The sequence below is a fragment of the Musa acuminata genome, chromosome BXJ3-9 (assembly GCF_036884655.1).
Source record: "Musa acuminata AAA Group cultivar baxijiao chromosome BXJ3-9, Cavendish_Baxijiao_AAA, whole genome shotgun sequence".
NCBI lineage: Eukaryota > Viridiplantae > Streptophyta > Magnoliopsida > Zingiberales > Musaceae > Musa > Musa acuminata.
Window position 1 is genome coordinate 8,724,529 of NC_088357.1, and position 26,193 is coordinate 8,750,721.

At 39.9% G+C, this 26,193-nt stretch overlaps 3 protein-coding genes across 6 annotated transcripts; 2 read left to right on the forward strand and 1 right to left on the reverse strand.

Annotated features, from left to right (window-relative positions):
- Positions 1-1,039: 1,039 nt before the first annotated feature.
- Positions 1,040-4,640, forward strand: LOC135649366 (probable LRR receptor-like serine/threonine-protein kinase At2g23950). Its single transcript, XM_065167640.1, has 11 exons — positions 1,040-1,241; positions 1,342-1,474; positions 1,673-1,744; positions 1,831-1,974; positions 2,109-2,180; positions 2,277-2,336; positions 2,409-2,512; positions 2,606-2,743; positions 2,815-3,174; positions 3,611-3,996; positions 4,082-4,640. Exons 1-11 carry the CDS (start codon positions 1,040-1,042, stop codon positions 4,457-4,459), a joined length of 2,049 nt encoding a protein of 682 aa, XP_065023712.1. The 3' UTR covers positions 4,460-4,640.
- Positions 4,641-6,171: 1,531 nt separating this feature from the next.
- On the forward strand, positions 6,172-16,597 carry LOC135649606 (autophagy-related protein 18b-like). 2 transcript variants are annotated; one of them, XM_065168142.1, is made up of 12 exons: positions 6,172-6,308; positions 6,779-6,852; positions 7,273-7,372; positions 9,081-9,154; positions 9,260-9,369; positions 11,598-11,689; positions 13,312-13,424; positions 14,205-14,324; positions 14,426-14,571; positions 14,731-14,841; positions 14,943-15,002; positions 15,890-16,597. In XM_065168142.1, exons 2-12 carry the CDS (start codon positions 6,802-6,804, stop codon positions 16,023-16,025), a joined length of 1,113 nt encoding a protein of 370 aa, XP_065024214.1. In that variant the 5' UTR covers positions 6,172-6,308; positions 6,779-6,801; the 3' UTR covers positions 16,026-16,597. The 2 variants fall into 2 exon arrangements, with proteins under 2 accessions (XP_065024214.1, XP_065024215.1); XM_065168143.1 differs by lacking the exon at positions 7,273-7,372 and having other exon boundaries at positions 6,178-6,308.
- Positions 16,598-17,058: 461 nt separating this feature from the next.
- LOC135649605 (serine/threonine-protein kinase BLUS1-like) lies at positions 17,059-26,157 on the reverse strand. Of its 3 annotated transcripts, none has more exons than XM_065168140.1 (20): positions 25,776-26,157; positions 25,482-25,663; positions 24,252-24,506; positions 23,174-23,298; positions 23,046-23,090; positions 22,895-22,976; positions 22,608-22,676; positions 22,357-22,527; positions 22,213-22,278; positions 21,712-21,780; positions 21,513-21,635; positions 21,374-21,435; positions 20,988-21,218; positions 20,181-20,287; positions 19,958-20,049; positions 19,836-19,877; positions 18,097-18,216; positions 17,889-18,017; positions 17,559-17,617; positions 17,059-17,480 (listed from the first exon to the last, which is right to left on the reverse strand). In XM_065168140.1, exons 2-20 carry the CDS (start codon positions 25,638-25,640, stop codon positions 17,399-17,401), a joined length of 2,088 nt encoding a protein of 695 aa, XP_065024212.1. In that variant the 5' UTR covers positions 25,641-25,663; positions 25,776-26,157; the 3' UTR covers positions 17,059-17,398. The 3 variants fall into 3 exon arrangements, with proteins under 3 accessions (XP_065024212.1, XP_065024211.1, XP_065024213.1); XM_065168139.1 differs by having other exon boundaries at positions 20,172-20,287; XM_065168141.1 differs by lacking the exon at positions 21,374-21,435 and having other exon boundaries at positions 20,172-20,287; positions 21,513-21,628.
- Positions 26,158-26,193: the final 36 nt, after the last annotated feature.

The window sequence follows — 26,193 nt, forward strand, 5'->3', positions numbered from 1 at the left end:
GCGACGGAGAGTGTCTGCTGTAGGCAGCAAATAGGAGAGGGAGCAAGGCCGGCGAAGAAAAGCAAGACCGGTTAGCACTGGCTCTGAATCCGTGTCTTGGTGCTTCTTCAATGACTCCGCTTGAGGCAGCGTGCTACTGTAGCCGCTTGGCTAACACATGGCGATGCTGCTGTCGCCAAGAGGAGGTGGCTCTGATACCATGTTAGAATAAAGAGATAAATGAGTTGTAGAAGAAGAAGTTGAATGTTATTGACATATCCTCCGTCTTTATATACAGGTTAGAAGGAGAAGTTTCCTCAACGGGTTAGAGGATTTCCCTCAACAGAGTAGAGAGATTTCCTCAACAGTTAGGGAAATCTCATCTACTTATCACTATGACAGGGGCACTGAATGGGACTAGGATTCTTGGGGCTCACCATTGCTGCACCTCAAGATCAAGAACAAGGGGTTCAATTCTAAGCAGGTTCCTACTTTGTGCAAAGGTGCTGTTCCAGTCCCACAAAAAAGCAGAGGCCATTTGAGCTCACAACAACAATGGCTCAGCACATTGCACCTCTTCCAACGCCGGCAGAATCCAATCCCGCCTCTCCCCCTCGCCTTTATCCAAAGCAGAAGAAGGAAGCATAAACAAAACACACTTCTCTGCTTGCATCTCTCTTTCTTTGCCACTTTCTCCTCTACCAGCTCTCTCTCTCTCTTCCCCTCCTTTTTCTTCTCTCCCAATGCAAGGGAATGAGTGGAGTCACGCTGAGAGGAGGGGCTTAGTACATGTTGGTGACTCCCCCACCCACCTCTCTCTCTCTCTCTCTCTCTCTCTCTCTGCAAGCTTCTGAGCTCCATCAGATTCTGACACCCAAATCAGCTCCCTGATTTCGAATTCCTCTGTCCCCCCGACTCTCTCTCATGAGTCCATGCATGGCTGCTTTACCCCCATGTCATGCCCCCATCATGGACCCCTCCTCACATCAGCACCATCATGGCCGTTCATTGAACATTCTCATTGCTCCCATCACCACCTCTTTGCTCATGATGAAATGGCATGGCACCGAACCTCAAGACCTCATCATGCTCCGTCTTCCATCCACTTCTCCCTGTTGGTCACACATATCAAAACACCCCCTCAGCTGTTTGTTCTCTCTCCGCTGCTCCCATGGCTTCCAAGTGCTTCTTCTCAAATCTCTTCGTCTTGTTCTTCTCCTTCTGCAATGTTGCCTTCTCCTTTGAGCCACTTAACATGGAAGGTGTGTACTTGTTGTTGGGTCTTCGCTGTCTCAGTCCTCTGTTCTCGTTCTCCCTTTGTGTGTGCTTTCCAATGCATTGATTCCCTTGCTTGTTCTCCAGTGGAGGCTCTGATAGCTATTAGAAGCGAACTGCATGACCCACATGGGGTTCTGAGCAATTGGGACGAAGACTCCGTGGATCCCTGCAGCTGGGCGATGATCACTTGTTCCCCAGAGAATCTTGTTATTGGCCTGTGAGTTCTTCACACCTCTTCCCTTCGCTAGCCACCTAATTCAAGAGATGTTTCTTGGTCATTTTAGATCATGTGAGACTCGTGAGAACATGGTAGATCTTTCTTCTTCTCTGTTCGAGCAAAAGCTCTATTTCTCTGGCTTGATTCATCAGCAAAAGCTCGGTTTCATCTGCTCCATTAAATGTGCTTTTCTTGCAGGGGAGCACCGAGCCAGAATCTATCAGGAACGCTCTCTGGGAGGATAGCGAACCTCACCAATCTCCAGCAAGTGTGAGTTACGCTCGCTAAGCTCTCATCTCGATCCTCAAAACCCTTCCTCTAATCTGTCAACTGGTTGTGTCCTGCTTCCTCTTCAGATTGCTACAGAACAACAACATATCAGGTGAGCTGCCACCAGAGCTTGGACTTCTCCCAAAGCTCCAGTCCTTGGACCTCTCCAACAATGGCTTCTCCGGCAGCGTCCCCGCGTCCTTGGGCCACCTCACCAGCCTCCGATATCTGTGAGCCATTGACCGGTCTTCATCCTTAAAAACCATAGAAAGAATAAGATGAAGATCATCTCCAACATCAATCCAAGTCCAAGCATGTCTCTCCGGTTGTTATTCTAATCCTTTCTCCTCGATCTTCTCCACAGGAGACTCAACAACAACAGCTTGTCTGGGTCCTTCCCCGAGTCGCTGTCAAGAATTCCACAGCTCTCTTTCTTGTCTGTTACTCTACTCTCTCGCAGTAGAATGGATTGTGCTGTTTGTTCTATACTATCCCGAAGCTGAGAACTTACCAAAGCTTCACTGCTTTCCAGGGACTTGTCTTGCAACAATCTCAGCGGGCCGGTTCCTCTATTCCCGACCAGAACTTTCAAGTAAGCGTTTGGAAGTATTCTCCAGCTCGAAGACTTGTCTCTAATTCCTTCCTCTCTTTCCATATCTGTCAGCATCGTGGGCAATCCTCTGATATGTGGAAACCGGAGGACGGAGGAGTGCTCGCGAACGGCCATCCCCAGCTCTCTTCCTTTCCTGTTAGATTCATCGGCTCAGAGTAATCAGTGCATCTCTTCATCAACCCGCTAATCTGTTCGACATGCAGCAAGTTCAGATTTTAAGCTGAAATTTGATGTGCTGCGTGTTTCAGAGAGATCGAAGGCCAAGAAGCTCGGCATTGCGATGGGTGCCAGCGTCGGTGGCTCGTCGCTCTTGCTCCTTCTCGCGTTGGTGCTCTTCCTTTGCCGCCGAAAGCGGCAGAAGAACCAATGGATCCTCGGCCTCGGTGGTAAGTGGCGCATGATCGTTGAGTCCTTCCCCTACAGCATAATTGACATTGAGTAGGCGTTTTATGAACAGACAGGGAAAAGGAGGAGGGTGCGGTGATGGTGGGGCTGGGGAACCTGCGGCGGTTCACACTGCGGGAGCTGCGGGCGGCGACGGAGAACTTCAGCGGGCGCAACGTGCTTGGGAAGGGCGGGTTCGGGCACGTGTACAGGGGGCGGCTGGCCGACGGCACAGTGGTGGCGGTGAAGCGGCTCCGGGCGGACGCCGTCGGCTCTGGCAATGGTGAGGCGCAGTTCCGTACGGAGGTGGAGATGATCAGCCTCGCCGTCCACCGCAACCTCCTCCGCCTCCTCGGCTACTGCGCCGCCTCCTGCGAGCGCCTCCTCGTCTACCCCTTCATGCCCAACGGCAGCGTCGCCGCCCGCCTCCGCGGTACGCTCCTCCTCCCCGTCACATCCTAACACCTTGTCCTGCTGTCCATCGCCACCGCAAGCCTTGAGATCCTCTCCAACTGCTGTGCGCTTGCGATAAGACATCTCTGCCGTAGATGTCGTGGGGATTACAAGATCGGACGGGTAAGCCACGAGCATTGGAAGGTGCCAATGCTGGTCACGATTGAAGAGGATCCCATCCCTTTTTCCCGGTCCACAGTGAGCCCCACTTCGTGTTTCTGTCGTTTGGTGGTCTGTTTGGGGTACGGAAGCGGCGAGTGCATTTTATTTATTGAGTTCGCGTAAGCCGTCCTCGTCTGATGATGACGCACGTTGTTGACGTGGTCTCTGTTTGACAGCCATGACTAATCGCACCCGTTCCTTACTCCGATCTTAAACTTTCATTAAGATTCGTGTCTTCTGCCTCCTCGCCTCAGGTAAGCCTCCGTTGGACTGGAGCACGAGGAAGCGGATCGCGCTAGGCGCGGCCAGGGGCCTCCTGTACCTGCACGAGCAGTGCGACCCCAAGATCATCCACCGGGACGTCAAGGCCGCCAACGTGCTGCTCGACGACTGCTGCGAGGCCGTGGTGGGCGACTTCGGCCTCGCGAAGCTCCTCGACCACGGGGACTCCCACGTCACCACCGCCGTCCGCGGCACCGTCGGCCACATCGCCCCCGAGTACCTCTCCACCGGCCAGTCATCGGACAAGACCGACGTCTTCGGTTTCGGCATCCTCCTTCTCGAGCTCATCTCCGGCCGCCGCGTGCTCGAGTTCGGCAAGGGGCCCAATCAGAACCAGAAGGGCGCCATGCTTGATTGGGTATGGACGCATACTATCACCTCGGACATTGAGACACTGTATGCGCGTGGTCGAAGTGTTTGATGCCGCCTCGTCTTGCATGTAGGTGAGGAAGGTGTACCAAGAGAGGAAGCTCGATCTTCTAGTGGACCGGGATCTCGGCAGCAGCTACGACCGGATCGAGGTGGCGGAGATGGTGCAGGTGGCGCTCTTGTGCACCCAGTACCTCCCCTCCCACCGCCCGAAGATGTCAGAGGTGGTGAGGATGCTCGAAGGCGACGGGCTCGCCGACAAGTGGGAGGCTTCCAACAGGCCACTGGTGCAAGTCAATGCCCCCAACTCCGACGCTCATTCCGATTCCAACGGATTCTTCGTGCTCAACAACGACGACGACGATGGTAGTGGTGATGGCAACAGCGACGGTGATGCTGGTTCGGGGGATATCGACATGGTCGAAGAAATGGAGTTATCTGGTCCCAGGTAGTACTCGTGATAGTAGAATTAACTACTCCACCTTAGTAGTTTGGATATAATTCACTGACACAGAATTAGATTGACCAAAGTATATGTTGAGTTCTTTAATTCCTGTGCAACTTTGCAAGCTGTTGACATGTTGTCGGATGCTCCTCGTGAAAGACGAAAGGAGAATAGAATTCTTTTTCTTCTTTGCTGTGGTTGCGAGAGAAAAGCGATTCCTTTTAGCAGCCTTTTGCACCGCTTTGACGATTCCTTGTGCCCGGAATCACGCTATCGCGAGAATCTACAGCCACCGTCCGATGTTCATCGATAATATATACGATGCTGCAATTGCATGGACGTGATGCCGCCACGTGTGAGGAACCCCCAGCCGAGCCTTGGGCACGGCGGGAACGGCCGCGAAGTTGGCCACTTACTTTGACAGACTTCTAATTACCCGAAATACCCCTGCTCGATTTGAAAGGTAGGTCGCGGATACGTGGGCAATATTGTCATTTTGGGACGAAGACCGGTGTCCTTGCCTTGGAAGTGGATCGCGTCCGAGGGATCGAGGACCGTTTCCTTACACGACGGGATCTGTGACGCGCACGTGTCACGGAGGACATGTATATATGGAATCATTTACGCTGGATTATTTCACTGAAATAAGAAAATGATGTATTTATGATCCCACACAAAAGCCCAAAACCCAGGTGGGTAAAAGTGTGTGTGTATATATATATATACACACACACGATTTTCTTAATAAATATCCTTATTTTGAGTATTTCTCATCTATTCTTCCCTATTTTAATTTTTTCAAACCATATATTGAATTTTAAAATATCTAAATTATCTCTTATCCTCGTTGGACACATCACTACCTTCTCCATGTATCATCACATCGCTACTTCACACCCATCATTATCTTCTTCTCATTTGTCATATTAGATTATGGTCTTTAGGTACTATGTGATAACGATGATCCCATTAGACCCTCTTCACACGAGAGTTATCATCATCACGCCCTCTCATTTCTCATGTGATGGCGATATAGAGCGATGTAGAGGGTAGGGGAGGTGGTGGCAGATATAGCAAAAGTAAAGATAAATTTCTTAAATATAAGAGTTTTTTTAATCATAATATATATATATATATATATATATATATATATATATATATATATATATATATATATATATATATATATATATATATATATATATATATATATAATTATCCTTTCAATGACAAGAAACACTCAATAACAATAAGAATTTCTTGAGATGCTGTGCCAAAAATAAGAAACTTAAAGGTTTTTTTTTTCCAGAAATTCGCCCTTAAAAGATACTTCAATCGCTTTCTTACAGTTGAACAAGAACACGTCCTTAGAGAAACCAACCCACCAGCAATACATACTTTACAACTCACCTTCGGCGTTACCCACTTTCGTCTTTGTCAGAATCAATTGACACAAAGCTGAGAGTCCCACATGGGGCCCATATTAGCTTCTAATTTTCTTACGGGTAAAACGAGGGTGACGAGTGTGTATATAAATATAAATATAAATATACATATACATATACATATCTTTGTATATATATGTATATATATACATATATACACATATATAAAAATAAATAAATAAATAAATAAATAAATAAATAAATAAATAAATAAATATATATATATATATATATATATATATATATATATATATATATATATATATATATACAACCCTGTCGACTTCTTTGTCTTGGCGAGAGCAACTTCTCCCGCGAAACGCCGACGATAGCGACCGAAATGGCGAGCAGCTCCAGGGCCTCCCCGTCGGCGTCCCCGGTCCTCTGCGCCTCCTTCAACCAGGACAACAGGTGAAGCCCCCACGCAACCTTCCCTGTCACGGTTACGGTTGAATTAGGGTTTCAAGTGTTCATCGTTCCCTTAGAGATTATTTTGCTGGAGAATTCGTATAGGATGCGACATATTTTTAGTGTATTTCTCGATTAGGATGACGCTTTCTTGATTTTGAACCTTCAAGAGCGTAGCGGAAATGGATTCTCGATTATTTTTGCCCGAAATCTTAATCAATGGTGTTCTATTTGTGTGTCGCTCTATTCCCGTTCCATTTTTTAATCGGCAGTATTTTGATCGTAAATCGTGGCTCCTATTCACTTTGTGTTGTTACATCAGCACTGATTAAACGAGTCTTTTGTGAAATGAACCTAGTTGGCATTCTAATTGATATTGGGGATTTTGTTAAATTTGATTGCATCGGAAGAATTAAGGGGATTGTTTGGCTGCATATTTGAATTCTATACATTGTTTGTTTGTTGTGATGCAGCTGGTTTTCTGTTGGAACAAAAGATGGGTTCAAGCTTTTTGATGCACGGACTGGGAGATTGTGCTTTGAAAGAGGTGAGTTGATCACAGAACCAGCCATGCTTCCCTGCAGTCTTTAATGCTCTATTTACCTAAGCCTGTTACTTTTATGATTGTCTTGTTGGAAGTTTTTTGCTAGTGGCCACTTCTAGGTTATTTGCAATTATCATTTTAGGTTGGTGTTCCTTTGGTGAAATGATGTCTTACTACTGAAATGAAGCATCTAGAACTCCTTGTCAGTTGTTCGCGCAAATTCCTTTTGACAGTCTTTTTATTCATTGGTGGACCTTTGAACTAAGTTCTTTGTGGTTGGGAAATCACAACAAAGTTGGTATCTTACTGTGATTTTATCATTTGAAAGATATGCAATTAAGCTAAATTCTTGTATGGACTATGGGAGAAATGAGAGAGTAACATGGCTCCTTTAATGGATGCTCATTAAACTGCAATTGGTAGGTGATTTTTTTTAAAAGTCGAGGAAGACAAGCTTTGAGGTTCTTGATTGATGCTGTACGACATCAGCAGTTGATTCAATACATTTCCTTCTCGCTGATGGGTAAGCTTATGAAAGCATTTAAGATGTTGTTTCTTCCTTTAACATAATCTACGATTTCTAAGGAATATGTTGCTTCTCACTCCTGCTTGATAACCTGGTTATGGCATCTACTTGAAAGTTCTGATCAGAGCAACCTGAATTCTCAACAGACAAATTAAAGGAAACCAGGTAACTCTTCCCATTAAAAAAAGAGGAAAAAAGAAATATATACTTAAGGTTTCCAGTTTCGGATGGATCAATCCACACCAAACATGTACTGGCATACTGATCGGACAATTTTGTCAAGTTCCAGTTTCATAGAGGACATACTACCCAGTCTTGCTCTGATCCCTAGTTGTACTAGAAAATAAGTCTACCGCTTAATGTTGGTACACTTCCACCCTTTTCCCTTCTTCCTCATCTGATTCCCTTTTTTTTATTTTTACTAGTAGTTCCTTTCCTTTCTTTATTATTCTCTTTTATAGATTTCTTCAAATTGCTTACTTTCTCCATCAAATTTCTCAAATATCTTTTATTTTAGAGCATTTCTCTCTTCCTATGGGGCAGATTCTTGAGAGGAAACTTGGAATTTTCAAAGTAAATTTGAATTTTGCAACCATATTTATTACTTATTTTTGTTTCTTAGGAGTTGTTTTTTTGCTTAGATTAAGGTGAAAGATGCTCATTTCAAGCATGCATTATTGGTAAATTAAGTTTGGATCTACATGTATTTGGCATCCATCTATTTAAATGTAAGCTGGATTTGTGCATGTTTATCTTAGATCCAGTAAGATCTAGTCTAGTTCCTATAGGACTCAACCTACATTTGCATGGATCTAAGATAGATTTATGCATATCCGGCCAAAATTTGTGTAAATCTGCTCAAGATTAGTGTAGATCATCGCAAATTAGACTCCATGTAAATTTAATAAACTACATGTAAATTTAGGTTGTACTTCCACTACTTTTGAATAAAATTTATATTTGTGTATCTCAAGGTTCAAAATTTTGGTTCAAATAATTTAAAGGATTATGAAGAGACCTTATTGGAGATGATGTATATAAGACAAGGAATCTTACTAGGCCAAATCCATGTAAATCCATACTTCCTGATGGATGTAGCCTAGATACATGCATATCCAAACCCTAATTCAATTGCTCAAGTATAATTTTGTAATAACGTACCTCAATGTTCAAAATTTTCGAGTATTTGAAAGCAATTTGGAGAGATTTTATTGGAGATGATACATATAATACAAGGTGGCGATCTGCAGTGGAGTGGCTATCCATGAAATCTGGTAGCAACATGGTGATGTAATAAAGTGATGAATAAATGGATCTCTCAGTGTTACACCATGTATTTTACTAGGCTTGGTAATAAAATGTCATGATTGTACAAGTAAAAGGTTGATAACAATATTTCCTTAGCCAAAAGCAAAGTAGGATTTTCTGTATGTGTGCAAAAAGCTGGATCTATATTTGTAGAAACTATTTCTATTAAAAGGTCCTTCACAGTTTAACAAGATGTTGCTCAACCATCGAATATTTATACAAACCACATTTATCAGTAAGATTACATTCAACAAGAAAGTAGTTGTTCAATCATTTTTGTAGATTATCAAAAGCAAGAGTCTGATATGTGATACTGTTAATTTGATAAGGAGAGTACTTCGTTTGTATTCTTGTCTTGTTTCAGAAATAAAAACTTAATTCTGTTTCGTGTTCACAGCTGTTGGTGCATTCAACATTGTTGAGATGCTTTTTAGCACAAATCTTCTTGCTATAGTTGGGGCAGGGGAGCAGGTACTTCGAACACGTTTGTTTTAAAGTTATTCTTTCATGAGCCTTCTTATTGGCCTACAGATATACAAACTCTTGTTTGGCTATGCTTTGAATTGACTCGAACAGCCATCACTATCTCCTCGGAAACTTTGTCTTTTCAATACTCTGACTGGATCTGCACTCAGAGAGTTAAATTTCTTGACATCGATCGTAGCTGTCCGTCTTAACAGAAAAAGGTTGTTACTGAACCATTGTGCTTACCATTTCCTTTATAATCTCCTCAGTGGTTGAGGTAGATCTTTGCAGCTTGTATATAACAGTCTGAGAATCAACAATATATTCTAATAGATGCAAATAATGGAACTGCATGGTTTTTATGTGAATATTTACTATAAGTGATTATGTTAATTGTAAATATCAAACCTTTAAACATTTTTAGATATACATGTCACCTATTACCTACAATTTTGAATCTTTAAGCTGAAACTTTCTTCTCTTTCTGTAGTGCTTATTATAATGTGTTGGCTGTTGATCTTAAGAAGCTTGCAAACTACCTTGTTTTATATATATCATAAATTTTGCCTTATTATTTTTGTTTTTATGTAATTTTTTGTTGCATTCATATTTTTACCCTACTGGTTCCATTATTTTCTTCATTCAGTTTGACTTTCAGATCAGTGATTTAAAAAGCGCTAGGCGCCAAAAGGCGCCAAGGTCCAAAAACGCCCGAGGCGCTAGGCGCTCGCCCAGGCGCTCGCCCGAGCGAAGCGAGGCGCTAAAATATAAAAATATAAAATATAATTAATAAATATAATTATTTAAAATTTTAAATAAAAATATAAAAATATATAATATAATTAATAAATATAATCACATTAACAGTATAAACCTGCTGACGGAGAAACGAGGAAGCAGCGGCGGCGAGCGGCGACAGCAGTGGTGGCAGCAGCGGCGGCGAGCGGCGGCAGCAGCGGCGAGCGGCGGCAGCGGCAACGGGAAAAGGAAAGGGAGCGGAAGGCGCGAGCAGCGGGAGGCCTCGAGGGAGGCGCGAGCAGCGGGAAGGCTTGCAGGAGGGCTCGCAGGAGGCGAAAGGGCTCGCGGGAGGCGCGAGCAGCGGGAGGGCTCGCGGGAGGCGTGAGAAGCGGGAGGGCTCGAGGGAGGCGCGAGCAGCGGGAAGGCTCGCGGGAGGGCTCGCAGGAGACGCGAGCAGCGAGAGGGCTCGCGGGAGGCGCGAGCAGCAGGAGGGCTCGCGGGAGGCGCGAGCAGCGACAGCGGCAACGAGCGACGAGATCGCGATCGGGATCGGGATCGGCAGCGGCAGCAGGTTAGTGGTGGGTTAGGGTTAGGGTTGGGGTTATATCGGTTTAGTTGGTTCGATTGAACCAACTAACAACCGAACCAGGACCGAACCAGACCTAAAATTCTGGTTCGGTTTACCCAGGCGCTCGCCCGAAACGCCCAGCGCCTGGGCTCGGGCGAGCGCCTAGGCGGCGCCTGATTGAAGCGCGCCGCCTGGGACATTAGCGAGGCGCTCGGGCCTCGCCTCGCCTCGCCCGAGCGCCTAGGCGAGCGCCCGAGCGCCTTTTGCAATCACTGTTTCAGATGATACAAAGTGAATGATATATGAATTACTAAGCCTTGAAGTTTAAGCACACATCAATTTGACATCAAATTCTTCTGTTAACAAAGAAGCCAATTCATCTTTAGAGTTTTTTTGCTAGCAGCCAGCTTGCTTCATAGTTCTTTCCTGTTTTTTAGTATCAATTATGACAAAGTTGTTACTTAGACTAAATTAGAAATTGGTTCAGAAATATGCAGTCCATCAAGCTGATAAATGTCAAAGAGGAATGCATATACATGCTTGTGGTGCTATGTGTGGCAGATTGCTATCTTTTAGCTTGCATCTTGTTGAGAAAATATTGTAGTTGCTTAAAAGGGAAAGATTATTAGAGCTAACCAAATTTTTATTAATTGTTTATCCTATCTAATAAGTTCCACCAAACCAAAGGTTAAATTGAACTGGCGCATGAGAAATGCCATTGCTTGTTATTCCCATTTTTTACAATTTGACTTGCATCATTGCCGACTATATTTTAGACTGGATACTCACAAAATTGACTGCAATATTTCCTTGAAAAATGTTTACTTTCTTTAAAATTCAATTTCACGTACATAAATATGCTCCTTATTTCATGAAAGAAGCCTGTATATCTTGCTGTACCTATGATCAACTTGTACATGTAACTGTTGCATATTTGTGAATGCAAAAGCTACAGGTTACATTTCCTTGTGATTATAGCTTCTTTATAAGTTGACACCCTTCAATGGGAGTTGTATTAGTGTATGCCTGGAGTTGTAATTTGTTGAATTAGTTTGCTTTTTGATTGTTTGATATATAAGATGCAAGAGTATATTTTTATGATTTTTCATGATATTCTGAATGTCATCATACTACACCATGCAGGCTTATCGTCGTCTTGCGAGATAAAACGTATATTTATGACTTGAACAGCCTTGTTATTCTGGAGACAATTGATACCGTGCCAAACAACAAAGGTCATAACAATTCTCCTTGTCATTTTTTTGGAAAAAAGAAATGTTACCACTTCTCTATAGAATACTCTATTTAAGGCACCACGAAGCATCTAAGCCAATGTTTTTGCTAATACTCGAAGCATTAACCCTTTTAATGTGGAAATGACACCTTAATGCTGGTCTTGCTTCACTATGTTGTCACTGTTCCTTCTATTGTCGTGGTGGAAATCAATGGGTTATTAACGGAGATGATGATCAATAGATCTTAGAGCTTAGATTTCCATGGTCCTGTTCATCTAACTTCGGTGTTTATACTTTATCAATGGGTTATCAATGGCCAAGTTGCTTTACTTGAGCCTCAACTTCAGAGTTTTATCTTCTTAAAAATGAAACCCCCTATGCTTAATGATTGACAATATTCTTAACAAGCTAGTGTTGCATTGGAATTTTACACTTTAGTTTGAATTTTACTCTTTAGTTTACAATATTCTCAACTTTAGTTTGCATTGGAATTTTACACAAGCTAGTGTTGCATTGACAATAGATTTTTCACAAGTTTGATTTAACAAGCTGTGGAAGTGGGATAAAGCAAATTGATTTTTCTTGGACCAAGCCATATTTATATAATTAGTTTTATTTTTCCTGTTATATTCTTTCTCATTATTATTGTTATAAATACCATCAAATTATTAAGATTTTGTTAATGCTAGCACCTGAATTTTGTTTCCTTTCTTGACCTAATACTGAAATGCCTAGCATTTTTGATGTGTTGCATGTAAAATCTCATATATAGGGTGGACTATATCTTGCTAGCTTAAGTTTTTGGAGATAGTGGTCACGCAAAAAGTATTTTATCATGGTACCTTGGCAAGTTGTGTTGGATCATGGCTATCTTTTTCTCTAACCCATCTTTGATTTTGCCAAATTTTCACTTGCATATGGGACTTTATGCAAACCGCAAAGCACTATAAACATTTTTCTTGCTCTGTTATGTTGAATTGGGTCAACATGTCAAGCCATGAATACTTCATCTAGCTTGCACATCAAGCAGAATATTAGAGTTTTTATACATAATGTTGGGACTTTCCTACTAGGTATCAAGTACTGGTTACTGGCCAATTGTATTGTGTTTATACTGGAGTAGTTTACGGTTGTATGCAATATAAGAACCATTATGCTAGGCCAATGCATGTTATGCTAAATTGTTGGTAGACTATTCGAAAGAAAAAAAAAAATCCTGGTATCTTCCATCATGGTTTAGTATAAAATTTCAATTCTAGTGTCTTCAACAAAGAACAGACAGATGATCACATAAAAGAAGAAACATTGATCCATGTTCGAAAAATGATAGCAGGCCAAGATTGAAGAAGTCAATGATTGAATTGCTTCCTTTTTTCTTTCCTGTTATATTTTATTAAAAGAGGAGTATGTTATTTTGTAAATCCTTATATTTTTCTCATATGTGTATCCTCTTTGTTTCTGATACATTTTCTCATAATTACTTGCTAGATAATAGTAAGCATATTTTAGATGTATCATTTTCTGTCCAGTATCCATTGTTATGGAAACTGTAGAAACTTATACTTTATAATTGGTCAGGTTAAGCTTATCATGTCTTTAATAGCCAACTATTTCTTTTCCAGGGCTCTGTGCATTTTCTCCTGGATCGGAAAGTTGCTATTTGGCTCTTCCAGCAAGTACAACTAAAGGATCTGTTTTAATTTACAACACAGTTGCACTCCAATCAGTCTGTCAGGTTGTCGAAAAAAAAAATCATTTTCACTATGTTAATTCAGTAGCATAACATATCAGTAAGGATATGTTGTTATGCCAGTTTAAAGAAACTCCATATTAAAAGTTCATTTAACATTTCTTCGTATTTTTTGGGTGTCAAGTGTCTAACTTTCTGACCAGAGAAGCACAGAATTCTCTCTAAAATTGGGAGATTTACACAGCATTGTTGACTTATTAGGAAGACTTGAATTCCATGAAACAAAACTGAGCGTTTAATTGCAGTATATCTGCTTCGATAAGCTTCCCTCCCATTTACATGAATGTTGTTTGGCTTTTGCTTTTTAGTGTGTTCTGGTTTTATCCCTTGGCCTAAGCAATTTCTCTTTCAGTCTGTATCATAAGTTTTTCTTTTTCCTTTCCGAAGAATCTTTTGGCACTCTTTTTTTGTAGCTTATTTTACCTATTAGAGCATATATTCTCTTAAATGGACTTGTTAATTTAATGGAGCCATGTATCCTCCTCTTTCCTGATATTGTGCACAAGATTTAGGACATTTTGAAACCAGTATTTTCTCCAGTCCTTTGTATTAATCTTGTGGACTGCTTCTGATCTTTTTTCTCGAACATCCTTAACTGTATTTTCCTAATTGATTAATCTATTTCTTGCTGCTGCTACTACAGCATTTTTAATGTTTCTGCTTAATAATTCTTGATGTCCTTGATTTTCCATAATAAATAACCTTCTATGAATGGTACATGGAAATTACAATTATGATTTCGAGAGCTGTGTACTCTTTCAACAGATTGATGCCCATAGATCACCATTAGTTGCAATGATATTCTCTTCTAGCGGCACATATCTGGCAACAGCTTCTCAGCAAGGAACAATTATCAGAGTGCACCTCGTTTCACAAGCCACTGAGGTTACTGCAAATCTAAAGTTTGATATCCCTAGATTGTTTGGAATGATCTCATGTATTGAAATGCATATTATATATGTTTAATCTTATTCGATGTTCTGCAGTCATATAGTTTCCGGAGAGGAACATATCCATCAACAATCTATTCCCTATCATTTGGACCATGTGCTGATGTACCAGAAGTTCTTGTTGCCACAAGCTCATCAGGCTCTTTGCATGCCTTCTTGTTGGGACCTGCAATAAAGCAAAGGTTGGAAAGAAAGTTGTGTGTCTGCAATTGAATTCATCTGCACATGACAATGGAGTTTACAGCTATGCTGGGAAACTAGCTCATGTATTTGTGGTCTTTTAATTGCTAAGCTTTTGATATCTGGTGCTTCATCCTCATCTTCTCCTCCACTTTTTTCAGAAGAAAACCAAACAGAGTAATTGGTTCTTTGATCCCTGACACATTGAGTGATGCCTTTGACCATGCTTATCATCACATTCTTCACAATGTTGTCCCTGCCTGTGTCAAAAGGTCAAGCTGAAACTATGCTATCGTGGATTTTTTTTTTCATTACTTTCTAGGAGTTAATTGGTTGCTTAGTCTCTTATTTTTCTTTCCTTTCTTTTCTTCAGCCATGTTAGGATCCACAGCATTGACAATATTTCAAGTGCTCCTGGAGTTTCTGGTTTTCGGTGAGTTTTTTGCTGAATGAATGTTCAGAGCCTTTAGCATGACTTTTCATTTAGTTGCTCTTTCTGTTTAGTCCTTTGTTTTGTTCATCAAAGATGAATGGATCACTGCTATGCGTGACATGGTTGACATGTGTAAGCCATATGAAACATAAATATTAGAGCATGTTAAGCTGACCAGGCCATTATTATTATTATTTTTCTATTTTTGCCTCAGTAAATCATCATTTGACTAATATTTAAAGCCATTGAAATAAGCACCGTCTCATTTGGTTTATGTGGCACTGAAAAACAAGATTTAAGAGGTAATTCAATTCTTTATTCGGGCAGCTACTGCAAGTTCACTTATACTGTTAGCTTTTGGTTGAAGCAGCATATTAACACTGCATTAGTCACTGCTCATCATTTGCTCTACTTATCTATTGTTGACAGATAGGGAAGCATTGTAGTTCTAAGATATAATTGAGCATCAGGTTGGATGGATTACATCCGGTGTGGCTTTGTGCAATTTTAGCGCAGTAGATTAAATGGTTAACTCATTGCATGACTGTTGTGGTGTACTTACCTAAAGCTTTTATAATCAGACTTTAATGGCAACATCATTGTGTCTGGTTTTCTACCTTAGGATACATGAAGTTACAGACAAAGTTTCTTTGCTATTAGATCTAATCATGTTTCCTAGACATGGATTTGATTTCGCAATCATGTTATTGTGTGACTTCTGTAACATGTCATATCGGACTGATAAATGAGGCTGACGGGAGTTACCATAGGACAGTTCGTTTTAAACATAGGTTATTTATTTTGAGTTAATCCACCTGTTGCTTGTTCATGGTTTTACCGGTTCCAACTAAAAGCGGCATTACTGTTGTTTTGTGCTTATCTATCAGGGCATCCATTTTCATCATCACTCGCAATGGCTACTTCAGGGAGTACAGCTTAAATGTCACCAAGTCGAACGAGTGCTCGTGGAGCTTGGAGCGTGAAGTCAATCTATTAGATACTGTCTCCAACGATCCAAATTAATCCTGTGCTGTGCTCGTTCTTGGTCCTACCACTGCTGACGCATGGAAAGAGGATGTCGGACTGCAACTCGAAGGAGTCTATGCACACTTGTGAAGCAAACAAAACGCGACAGGTGATTGCACAAAGATTGATCGACGGAAATGGGTTTTCATGGACCGGAGAGCTTGTTGCTTGTGCAAAGATTAGCGTGTGAAACCGCTTACTCCTCACTGTAGTGTACATAGCGGGCTGCGGATACAACAACCATCCGCATGATTCATTTTATCACCATGTTTCTCGAATGCACAGGGGCTGGGAAAAGATCCGAGGAGATGCCGTCTTCCTGTATTGACATGTTTTATTGCTCGATTTGGTTGATGATGGTCTGCTGCATTCCAGAGGTCTCTCAATACTCCGCTGCTGATGATAAAAAGGAGGTATCATCCTCTTCCTCTGTCACTGCTTGCATTAAAACCTTGTCAGCGTGCCAGCGTGATTGTTTGCATGAGATTTTCATTTTTTTTCTCTCTTTTTACTCCAATGGAAACTAAGAGCTTTAGATTTATTGATTTATGAACCAAAATTATTTTTAATTCCAAAGTCTTCAATTAAATCGATTTTGTATGGATTTGAAAAAAAAAAATATAAATAGTTAAAGTTCATGAAGGGGCAAAAGAAAGCTACTCGTGCTTATTTTAGTTATCATTTTCTATGCTCGAACGCAATATTTGTGTATCGATGCCATTTCTATTCCGTGCTGCATCATCCTTCACTGTGGAAACCATTATCGAAAGAGGCCTTTGATGAATTTATATTCCATTTTGCAATTACACGAAAAAAAATGTCATTCTTTATCTTCATTGATTCGATTCTTTTACGTTAAAAAATGATCGACAACAAAATACAAAAATTACACACGCGTTCTTGAAATTGTCACTACAGATTGCGACCTCTTTAAATTTCTCCGTTACCTCATTGTTGCGGATTTCATCGGCGATGCCTATTCGTTAGGTTGACTCCTTTATCCCACACATCATGACACAGCGTTGTAGCATGAATCCTCGAAAATATAATGCATTTCTACCACGCTTTTATGGCGTAACCATCATAGATGCTCAGTGGAAGGTTAGTTATACTTCCACGATGTTACCATAAATGTTAATTAACCTTAGGAGTTGTGTAGAGCGATTAAACATACAAAAGTGTCTCACCTCCACGATGTGTTTAGTGTGGAAATGGCATTACAATAATATATGCACGTCTATCCCTCCTTTGCTGCCGAAGCAGAAGCAGAAGCAGCAGCAGCAGCGATGGAGGAGGACGTGGTGGTTTACCTGTTCTGTTCTTACACCTGAACAAATGCTTTGCTGTTAGTTCGTCACCAGCTACAGAAATCAATTGTGGGGAGGATGCGATGCACTGGACTGAGTATTTCTAAATCTAAGCCTTTTTACTTCGTCCTGCGTGCAGATTAGCCTGCGGTGCCAAGCACAAGCGTCAGATGCGACAAGCTTAGAAGCGTGTTATGAAGCCAGGGAATGCGAGTTATTATACCTCCACTGCAACTCACAAAGCTCCTGTATCAGCTCCTTCTCCTTAGTTGCTGCTTCCATCTGCAGAACCAGAGACGATCAAAATTGTATACATCAGAGTGACATGTATGCTTCTTAAAATTAAATGCGTCTTAATCTCTCCGTTATGGGAACCTTTAAACTTGCCAGTTATAAAGTGTCCTACCACATAAATAAAGCACACTCGATGATGTTAAGACTTAACATATAAGCTATTAATTAGCACACATAAAAATAACACACAGGCTTAGTAGTAAAAAGATCAAAAAGTATGATGCATCTGTTTCACAATAGAAAACCATTATTAGCATACCAAAGACTTCTCCGTAAATATAGTCGATGATGTCAACATGGAGACTCCCTCGGTTGAACGACTGGCTGGATTGGACGTCGATGATAACTCGCCAGGGCTTAGTTGCTTCATCAGGCTAAGGATGTTATCCTGCAAAAGGAAAAGGGAAGAAGATATTAAGGATCTATAAACATCAGATTAGGAGAGAAAGTAGATGCCAACTTCGTACCCTTTGAAGTATATTTGCCTGCAAAATGGAATGCAGATGCTGATACACGGAATAACCAAGAAGATTTGATGCGGCTTCAACTGATGATTGTATGCTCGGTGAAGGAAGTTGAGAAAACACCTATGCACTCAACAAATTTGCAAAGTCATCCGATGAAAAGAAAGCAAATATCAGGAGTTTCATGCTCCTTGAAACATACATTGGCATTGCTGACATGTAGCAACCTTGTTGATCTCGATCATAGCTAAATTTCGTGCTTCAAAATTAAAACCAGGGTCTAAATTCATGTAGCACACCCAGCACAATGCTCGGCATACACCAAACCGGTCGGGCACCAACACATCATGATAGAAAATGAATTTGTTGAATAAAAAAAATAACATATTTTGGGGTTACGAGTTGGTACCAGTGAAGAAAAAACAGAAATGTACCGAAAGCATGGCTTGATGTTCGATCTCGATATTGTGGAAATTAAACATCTTACTTAGATTTCGCCAGTCTTAGATGGACCCCTATGAAATTTGATGGTTTTGACTAGTTCGATCCAATAGCATTCCAAACCAAGGTCTGCCATACCGAAGAGTACCGCTCGTATCGGGCGGTACGTACCGGTCCGACAGGTTACCAGTATGCAGACTACTCGGTATCGCTATAGTGCTACAGTACTATATTATAGCACCGCTACCAAGGTTCGCCGTATCGTACCGTACCGACGTTTCGACCCAGGCTCGGTACGATACGGTACCAGTGTACCGAACAATTTTATATATTTTTTTATACTGTAGCAGTACAACAGTAAAAAAAACTGTAGCACTGTAGCGATACCGGGCGATCCGCGTACCGATAACCTGTCGGACCGGTACGTATCGCCCGATACAGGCGGTACGCTTCGATATGGCAGACCTTGACTGCTACAGTATGAAAAAGAATAAAATTATTTGGTACACCAGGGTGTACCGCTCGGTACGCCCTGATGTACCGTACAATACACCAATACCATATCGTACAGAGCCCAGGTCGAAACGTCGGTACGGCGAACCTTGATCCAAACAAATCAGGAACTTGAAAGTATCCCTTCAAGACAAATATTTTCGGAGGCGACTCTTGCTATTCCTTCTCTAGGAATTTCATGATGCTACAGTTATGAACAGTCTAAAAAACCTTTACTTGCTGGAAAAAAAAATCGCTGGTCTTCCTTTTCCTCTTCAGTAAGTCTACGAAAAGTGATTTATGAAACATTTGCAAAATAAGAGTGACATCAACCATTACTGAAAATCCTGTGCTGATAGAAAACTTTCAGTTCTCTACTCTGAAGATTGTCATGACACTTTAAAGTAGCATATATCATTCTCTTATCTTCTTTTTCCTCTTCATGAATTAGGCTGGGAATAAACATAGACATTCAAATTGTCTGTATTCTATCGACATCAATTACAACACCACATTTTTATAAAATATTCAAATTTCAAATGAAAAAAAAGCTTGGCATCAATAAATAGTGGGCATAAAGAACTAGCTCATATTTCCAATTATCAAATTGATCAATTCCAGCAATAAGCACCACTTGTGAGGTTTTGATATAGTTTTATTACCTATTCCATAAGATATTCTATTAGGGCCCAAACATTTTGGTTCTAATCATAGTCAACAATTATCCATTGTGAGAAGATGGAATGACTAATCCATTTCATATGATATTGCATGCTTTTTCTATGTAAATGAAAATGTAATCCACTAACCTGCATACTATGACTCTTCTGAAGGCAAATAGGTGTAAGAGCCTGTTGTCATCATAAACCATATCAGAATTAATTATTTAAAACCAAAAGAAATAAAGTTCAGACAACTTTTATTAGCTTATCTTATCCAAATCAATTTTATCAGACAACACTTTAAAACGGCCTTTCCGCTGAACAAGTGGATGCTTTGATTTGTCATCAACATCATCAGCACCTGATATAGCAAGAATATCTGAATCAGAGCAAAGTATCGGGATATTACTCCTACGAATGCAACTTGTTAGCTAAGTTACAAAATAAAGAGTATTAAAAAACATTAAAAATACTAAAAATTACATTGCTTGCCTGCTGATTTAGATGGTTTATGCACCACGTCAATAGGTGTGTCAACTACCGTCTGAAATTCTCCATTGCAATTTCCGATATTTAAGAACTGATTTTGTTTCTTCAGACTATAAAGTACTTGATATTAGTTAGGTCAAAAACTTAGTTAAAGTAAATGAAGACCATAGCTCAATGCATAGAAGATTTTCCTGTGATTCATTTATACGTTTCAGGTAAATCCACAAGCGACCTGTTAAGTATTGACCCGAAAAAGGGATTCATTTCAAGCACTAAATGAAGGAATAATAGGATTCATATTAGCAAACATTATTCTAACAAGAAACACCCATAAATACTTCTAGGAGGACTGACATGTAGTTCAGAAAAGAAAAACAAGAAAGAGAATTGCTGCTTCTAATATCACTTCACCTTTTTTTTTCCTCCATCCATCAACAGTTTCATCAATTTGTCATATATTTTGTTTTTCACATATGCAGCTTCTCTCAGTCTCTAGTTTGGACTAAATCCTATGAGATATTCCACTTCAGATACCTCTAATAAAGAAAAAGTTTGTATGTGATGCAAATGTCATTAATGCTAACCATCATCCTAGTAGCAATTGTAAACTTCACACAACAATAAATAAATTAAACTATAATTGACAATAAAAAAGTTGGGTTGAGGGGGAAAATTCTTTTGCATATATAAGGCATGACATCAATACAAACAATAATGAGGGAATAAAACCAATGTAAATGCAAATAAACAAACAATAACAGAACTATTGCACATATTCTTATGCTATATTCCGTAGAGGACATATCAAACCTCTCTCCTTTTGATAAGGGGATAAGTTCTGCTGAACAGAGATTTACAGAATGCCTCCGTTCATGAAAAGATTGAGAAAACAAATTATCTTTACGCTTTTCATCAAAATCTGATCTGCAACTTTCACTAGAACTGTTTCCCTCGTGGTTAAAGTGCAAGTTTTTCTGGAGAACATTTCCATCACTAGAACCAGCAGTCTTAAATTCATTGTTTAATCCATCAGACTTGCTTCTGAGAGAGAAAAAAGAAGAAAGTAATGAATTTGATAGTAACAGAGTTCAAAACTAGTTGTAAGTATGATTACCTTAAAAAAAATAATGTAAGATTAAACCACCAAAACTTAGTAGAAGTTAAGGGTGGCTGCTATAAGGTTTTTCATATATTACCTTTGATTGCATCCAGGCTGATCAGTTGACAAAAGAGTTGATTCGTGTGACATTACTTTTTTCTGATGATTTGGAATGCTGTTAAAAAATGAAGATCCAATGAACCTAATAGCACCATATTAAATAGATAAAGAATTACCGCATCATCATCTCCATCCTTTGATGAGAAACAAGGTGTGGCTTCTGATATTCTTTCTTGCAATTCATCAATCTCAAGCATGTGGCGTTCATTTGCGTCCCTGATCTCCTCATTTTCTGGAATCTGACAAGAACACTTGTAGTTCACAAAAACAGTGTGCAATTAATTCATAAAAAGGAACAGAGGGACTCATGCTTACCAATGAAGCCTGAGCCTTCAAATCCTCAACATCAAAGTTCCATGCACTAATTCCTCTTTTATACTCGCTCTATAAACAAAACAGAGACCTTTGTAAGAATCAAAGGCTACTAATAAGTAAAAAACATATGTAACAACATGAATCATAACCCAAACTCTTTACCATGAAAGCTTAATGCATTTCATATAATAACAAGTACTTAATAGCTAATCCAATCTATTCACCATAAAAAAATTACTTTCTAATAGCATAATGCTTTAAAAATCTAGATAAAATAATTACTTGGAGCAGAAGGTAAAATAACTATCTTATCAAAAGAACGCATTAGCTTCATCATAGTGGCATTTATATTTTAATTGTTTGGAGCAGAGGGAAAGAGAAATAGGTATATGATACATAATTAAGTCAGAGAACCTAAGCTCAAAGCATTTCCTTCATCCTGAATCACTTAAAGAGAAAAATGCTTTCAATTAACTCAGGTTAGGACGTGAAAACTCAAACCTGTGATAATTCTTCCTTCTCACTATCAAGCATTTTCTTCTGTGCAAGCAAATCTTCTTCCTTTGCCTATATTTAATGCAAAATCTTTATGAAAAACTTTAATGCCAAATTAACTATAGGTAAACTAGTATCACAATTCACTACCTTCAGGGCTTGATGGCGATCACCTAAAGTAGGCAACCCATCCAAAATCTTTCGTACTATGTAGTCTTGAGACCTAGCTTGCTTAAAGAATGGTTGTTTCAACAGTTTATGTGCAGAAGGTCTTTTTGAAGGATCTTTCACCAAGCACATTGCAATCATGTCCCTAAAAGACTACCAGCAAAAGTGGAGTTCAAGAATTTTGGATGTTCATCCACATAAGAAGAATGCAATCAAGCATAATAGAATGATACCCTCGAGAACTTTCTGTCTCTTTCATAGTCAAGGCCTGGAGGAGCATTTTGCAAAGTCATTAGCAAGACCTGCCAAGTGACTTGATTTAATAACTGCCTCATAAATAAAAATGAAACTTACTAATATGATAACTTCCAATTGCTATTGGCTATCCGTATAAGGGATAACTAAAATGAAAAGAAAACTTAACAGAGTAGTCCAGAGTTCCCATGCTGACGCTTAGCATTGAAAATATTAAAAATACAATAGACAAATGATGCACATCCCAAATTGATAGAAATCATACCTTAATCGGAGGATATTTCGAGAAAGGAGCATGACCATGAGCGAGTTCCAAAGCAGTAATCCCAAAAGACCATATGTCAGCCCTGCCATTAATTTGTGATAAGTGCTATGCAATAATTAATAATGACTTAACAATGAGAAAGTAGACCAACTTGAAATCATAACCATGCAGTTGTTCCATCACCTCAGGTGCCATCCTATATAAAGAATAACACAACTTTCAATCAGAGGATATTAGATGATAATCGTACAAAAAGTTCTAATTAGAATAGCATTGCACCAGCAAGGTGTTCCCACAAATGTATTCCTTGATCTTTGCCTATCACCCGAATCGAAAAGGCAAGCTGAAACACCAAAATCTCCAAGCTTGACACTACCTCTTGCATCAACTAGAATATTGCCAGCCTAAAAAATGGCACAAAACTGGCATATCAATGTTTCACGAGAAGATAATTGAAATATGCACACCAATACCTATGATAAAAACCTATAAAAAAATTTCTTGAGGTATACCTCATTCCAGGCTTGCCAAGGTTAGTCAAAATCCAATTTGTCCAAGGTTAAGATTGACTTGGTTATATGATAGAATAGGTTCTAAAGCTACCTAAGCTTTGATAATGAAGCAATCTCGCACCAAGGCTAGTTGTGTGCTTTATCAGCATAGAGCAGTTCATTATCTAGTAGCAAAAACATACAAAGAGAGCTATTGCAACATATCAATTTGTTAAACCTAATCTGGAGCCCATTTTGGTGAGTATATCATGAAAAACCCATAAATTTTTATGGCACCAACTAACACAAAATGATTTCTATCATCCAAAGATATAATTTAATTTGCATGTCTCACAAAATCATGTGAATAAGGTGTGTGACATCTTTGCATGCCCTTGATAATATAATCAAGCTAATGTGACATCTTATTCTGAAGTTACAGCTTAGAACAACGTACTGAACATGATTTTTGATATATAGTTATTAGAAGATATTGTATTATCAAATGTTTCTATTATTACTTAATAACAAATAAATATGCATAACATGATCTGATACATGTTTCTATGATTTGATTAACAAAAGTGACAAAATTTATATTGTCCTATATATGCAATAAAATAAGTTAAATTTAATTTCCTTAGAGAAAAAATTGATAAATAAACCGATAGTGAAAAAGCACATTTTATTCATTATATTAACATCTTCTTTTAACCTTGGTAACTATCTTTTACTACTAGATAACATGACCTGTCATTATACAATTGGCAGTCAAAATAAAAACATATAGGGAAATAATTATAAGGACAAACAGGTGAAAAGAAAGTCCATTAAGTCTATGTAAAGATGAATCAACTCAGTCATACCTTAACATCACGATGAATGTGTCCATGATTATGAAGATATTCCAATCCTTTCAGTACTTCACGTAATACTGTTGCGATCATAGGTTCCTCAAAGCCATTGGGAAAGACAGACTTCATTATATGAAGACAAGATCCTCCCTCCATGTAAGGCATGACAACCCATAAGGTGTGATCATTCACAAAGGAGCAATGTGCCTTGAGAACATTAGGATGGTCTATCAAGATCATAGTTTGTGCCTCACGATAGATGTTGCTCTGAAAGGATCATATAGAAATAGCTTAATTACAATTTAGTGCAAGAAAAGACAACAAATGTACTAACATTATTGATAAATTATTTATAAGATTTGTCAGACAACATGACAATATGCAAAGTAATCTAAATCTTTGAAGGTTGTTGATGATTAGCAAATAAATTTGGAGGCTGTTAATGGTTAGCAAATAAAGTAGACAAAGTTATGACACATGTCCTGAATATACCCTATGAATTAGGATTATACATAAACAATGACAGAGAACCAATAGAAACATGTTTTGTTTTAGTTGTAATGTTGTATTATCCACCACATGCAAATAAAATGATTAACAATAAGTAGCAGATGCTAAAATTTTTGGTCACATCTATCACCGTCAGAGAAAAAATGATTACTGCAGGAAGTTGTCAGAAAATTGTTAAAGAGAAGGATGACAGGACATGATTGAATTCATTATGGTACAAGGAACTGAAATTTAGAAACTTTAATAAATGTGGATGACAAATGATAATTCTAGAATTAAAAATCAACATATAAATACATGATATACAACATTAAACTACTTGTTCTACCAGAGGATCATCTCCTAACAGTTCGCATTCTTTTATCACGGGCTGAACACGATTATAAGGTACATATAAATATTCAAATCTGCATATCATTCCAAGGTAAAACTTAGTCAAATCAAATTAACAGCATAATGTACGAGCAAAGTTGAATCGGCCATAAGCAAAATTTCAGATATATTTTAGCAAGAATTGTCATTTGATTTGATCATCGGTATACCACGAAGGAACGAATCTATTCATTTGACGAATAGCCAACCGAATATTCGTGAAATTAAGTCAATAATGAAATTGTTTGTTGAATTTAAATCGGGAACCAATTCTCAATGAACCGATCGATTTCTCTCCTCGAATCAAAAGACAGTAAGAGTAAAGAACCGAGATGATTGTCAATACTAGATCAAACGCACCAGATCGCTGTTGTTCCTCTCAAAATCGACGATCTTGATGGCGACGACCTCGTCGAGGGGAGCGCAGAGCGCCCGGTAGACCGACGCGCTGACCCCCTGCCCCACCACCTCGAACAGCTGGTAATCCTCGGCGCGGATCGGGTACTTCTTCCTCTCCATCGCTCTCTTCCCAGCGGTGACCCCTGCCACATCAAACCCCAGAAATCGATCCATGTTGGGATCAAACAAACACCGAAGAACACGAGAGGATCGAAGGCGCGAAAGGGATCGAGAGAGATGGGAAAGGATACAGACGATAATGGACGCCGGTTCGGTCGGACTGGAACGGAGGATTAGGGATCCGGAATCCCGGATTGGAAGGGAAAGAGAGGGGCGGAGGGGAAGAGTTTTTATCAACGAGGGCTTCTCTTCAGCTTTCTCGTGATCGAGAGAGCGACGGCGAGATTTGAGCTCTCTCCTCGTGCTTATATATGTAGAGAGAGAGAGAGAGAGAGAGAGAGAGAGGAGGGCAAGTTTGTATGGAGAAAGCGCGCCACGGGGACGAACACAGCTCTTCGGACGGACTGAATCACCCCTGCAAATTTGAGGCGACATCACCCCGTAATTACTGGGCCGTACGCGAAACCCTTATCTGTACGCAAGCAGCAGAGGTGAATGGTGGTGCCAACTGGAGCCAATCGCCAGAAGGCGGACACGAGCCATCCCTCGAGGT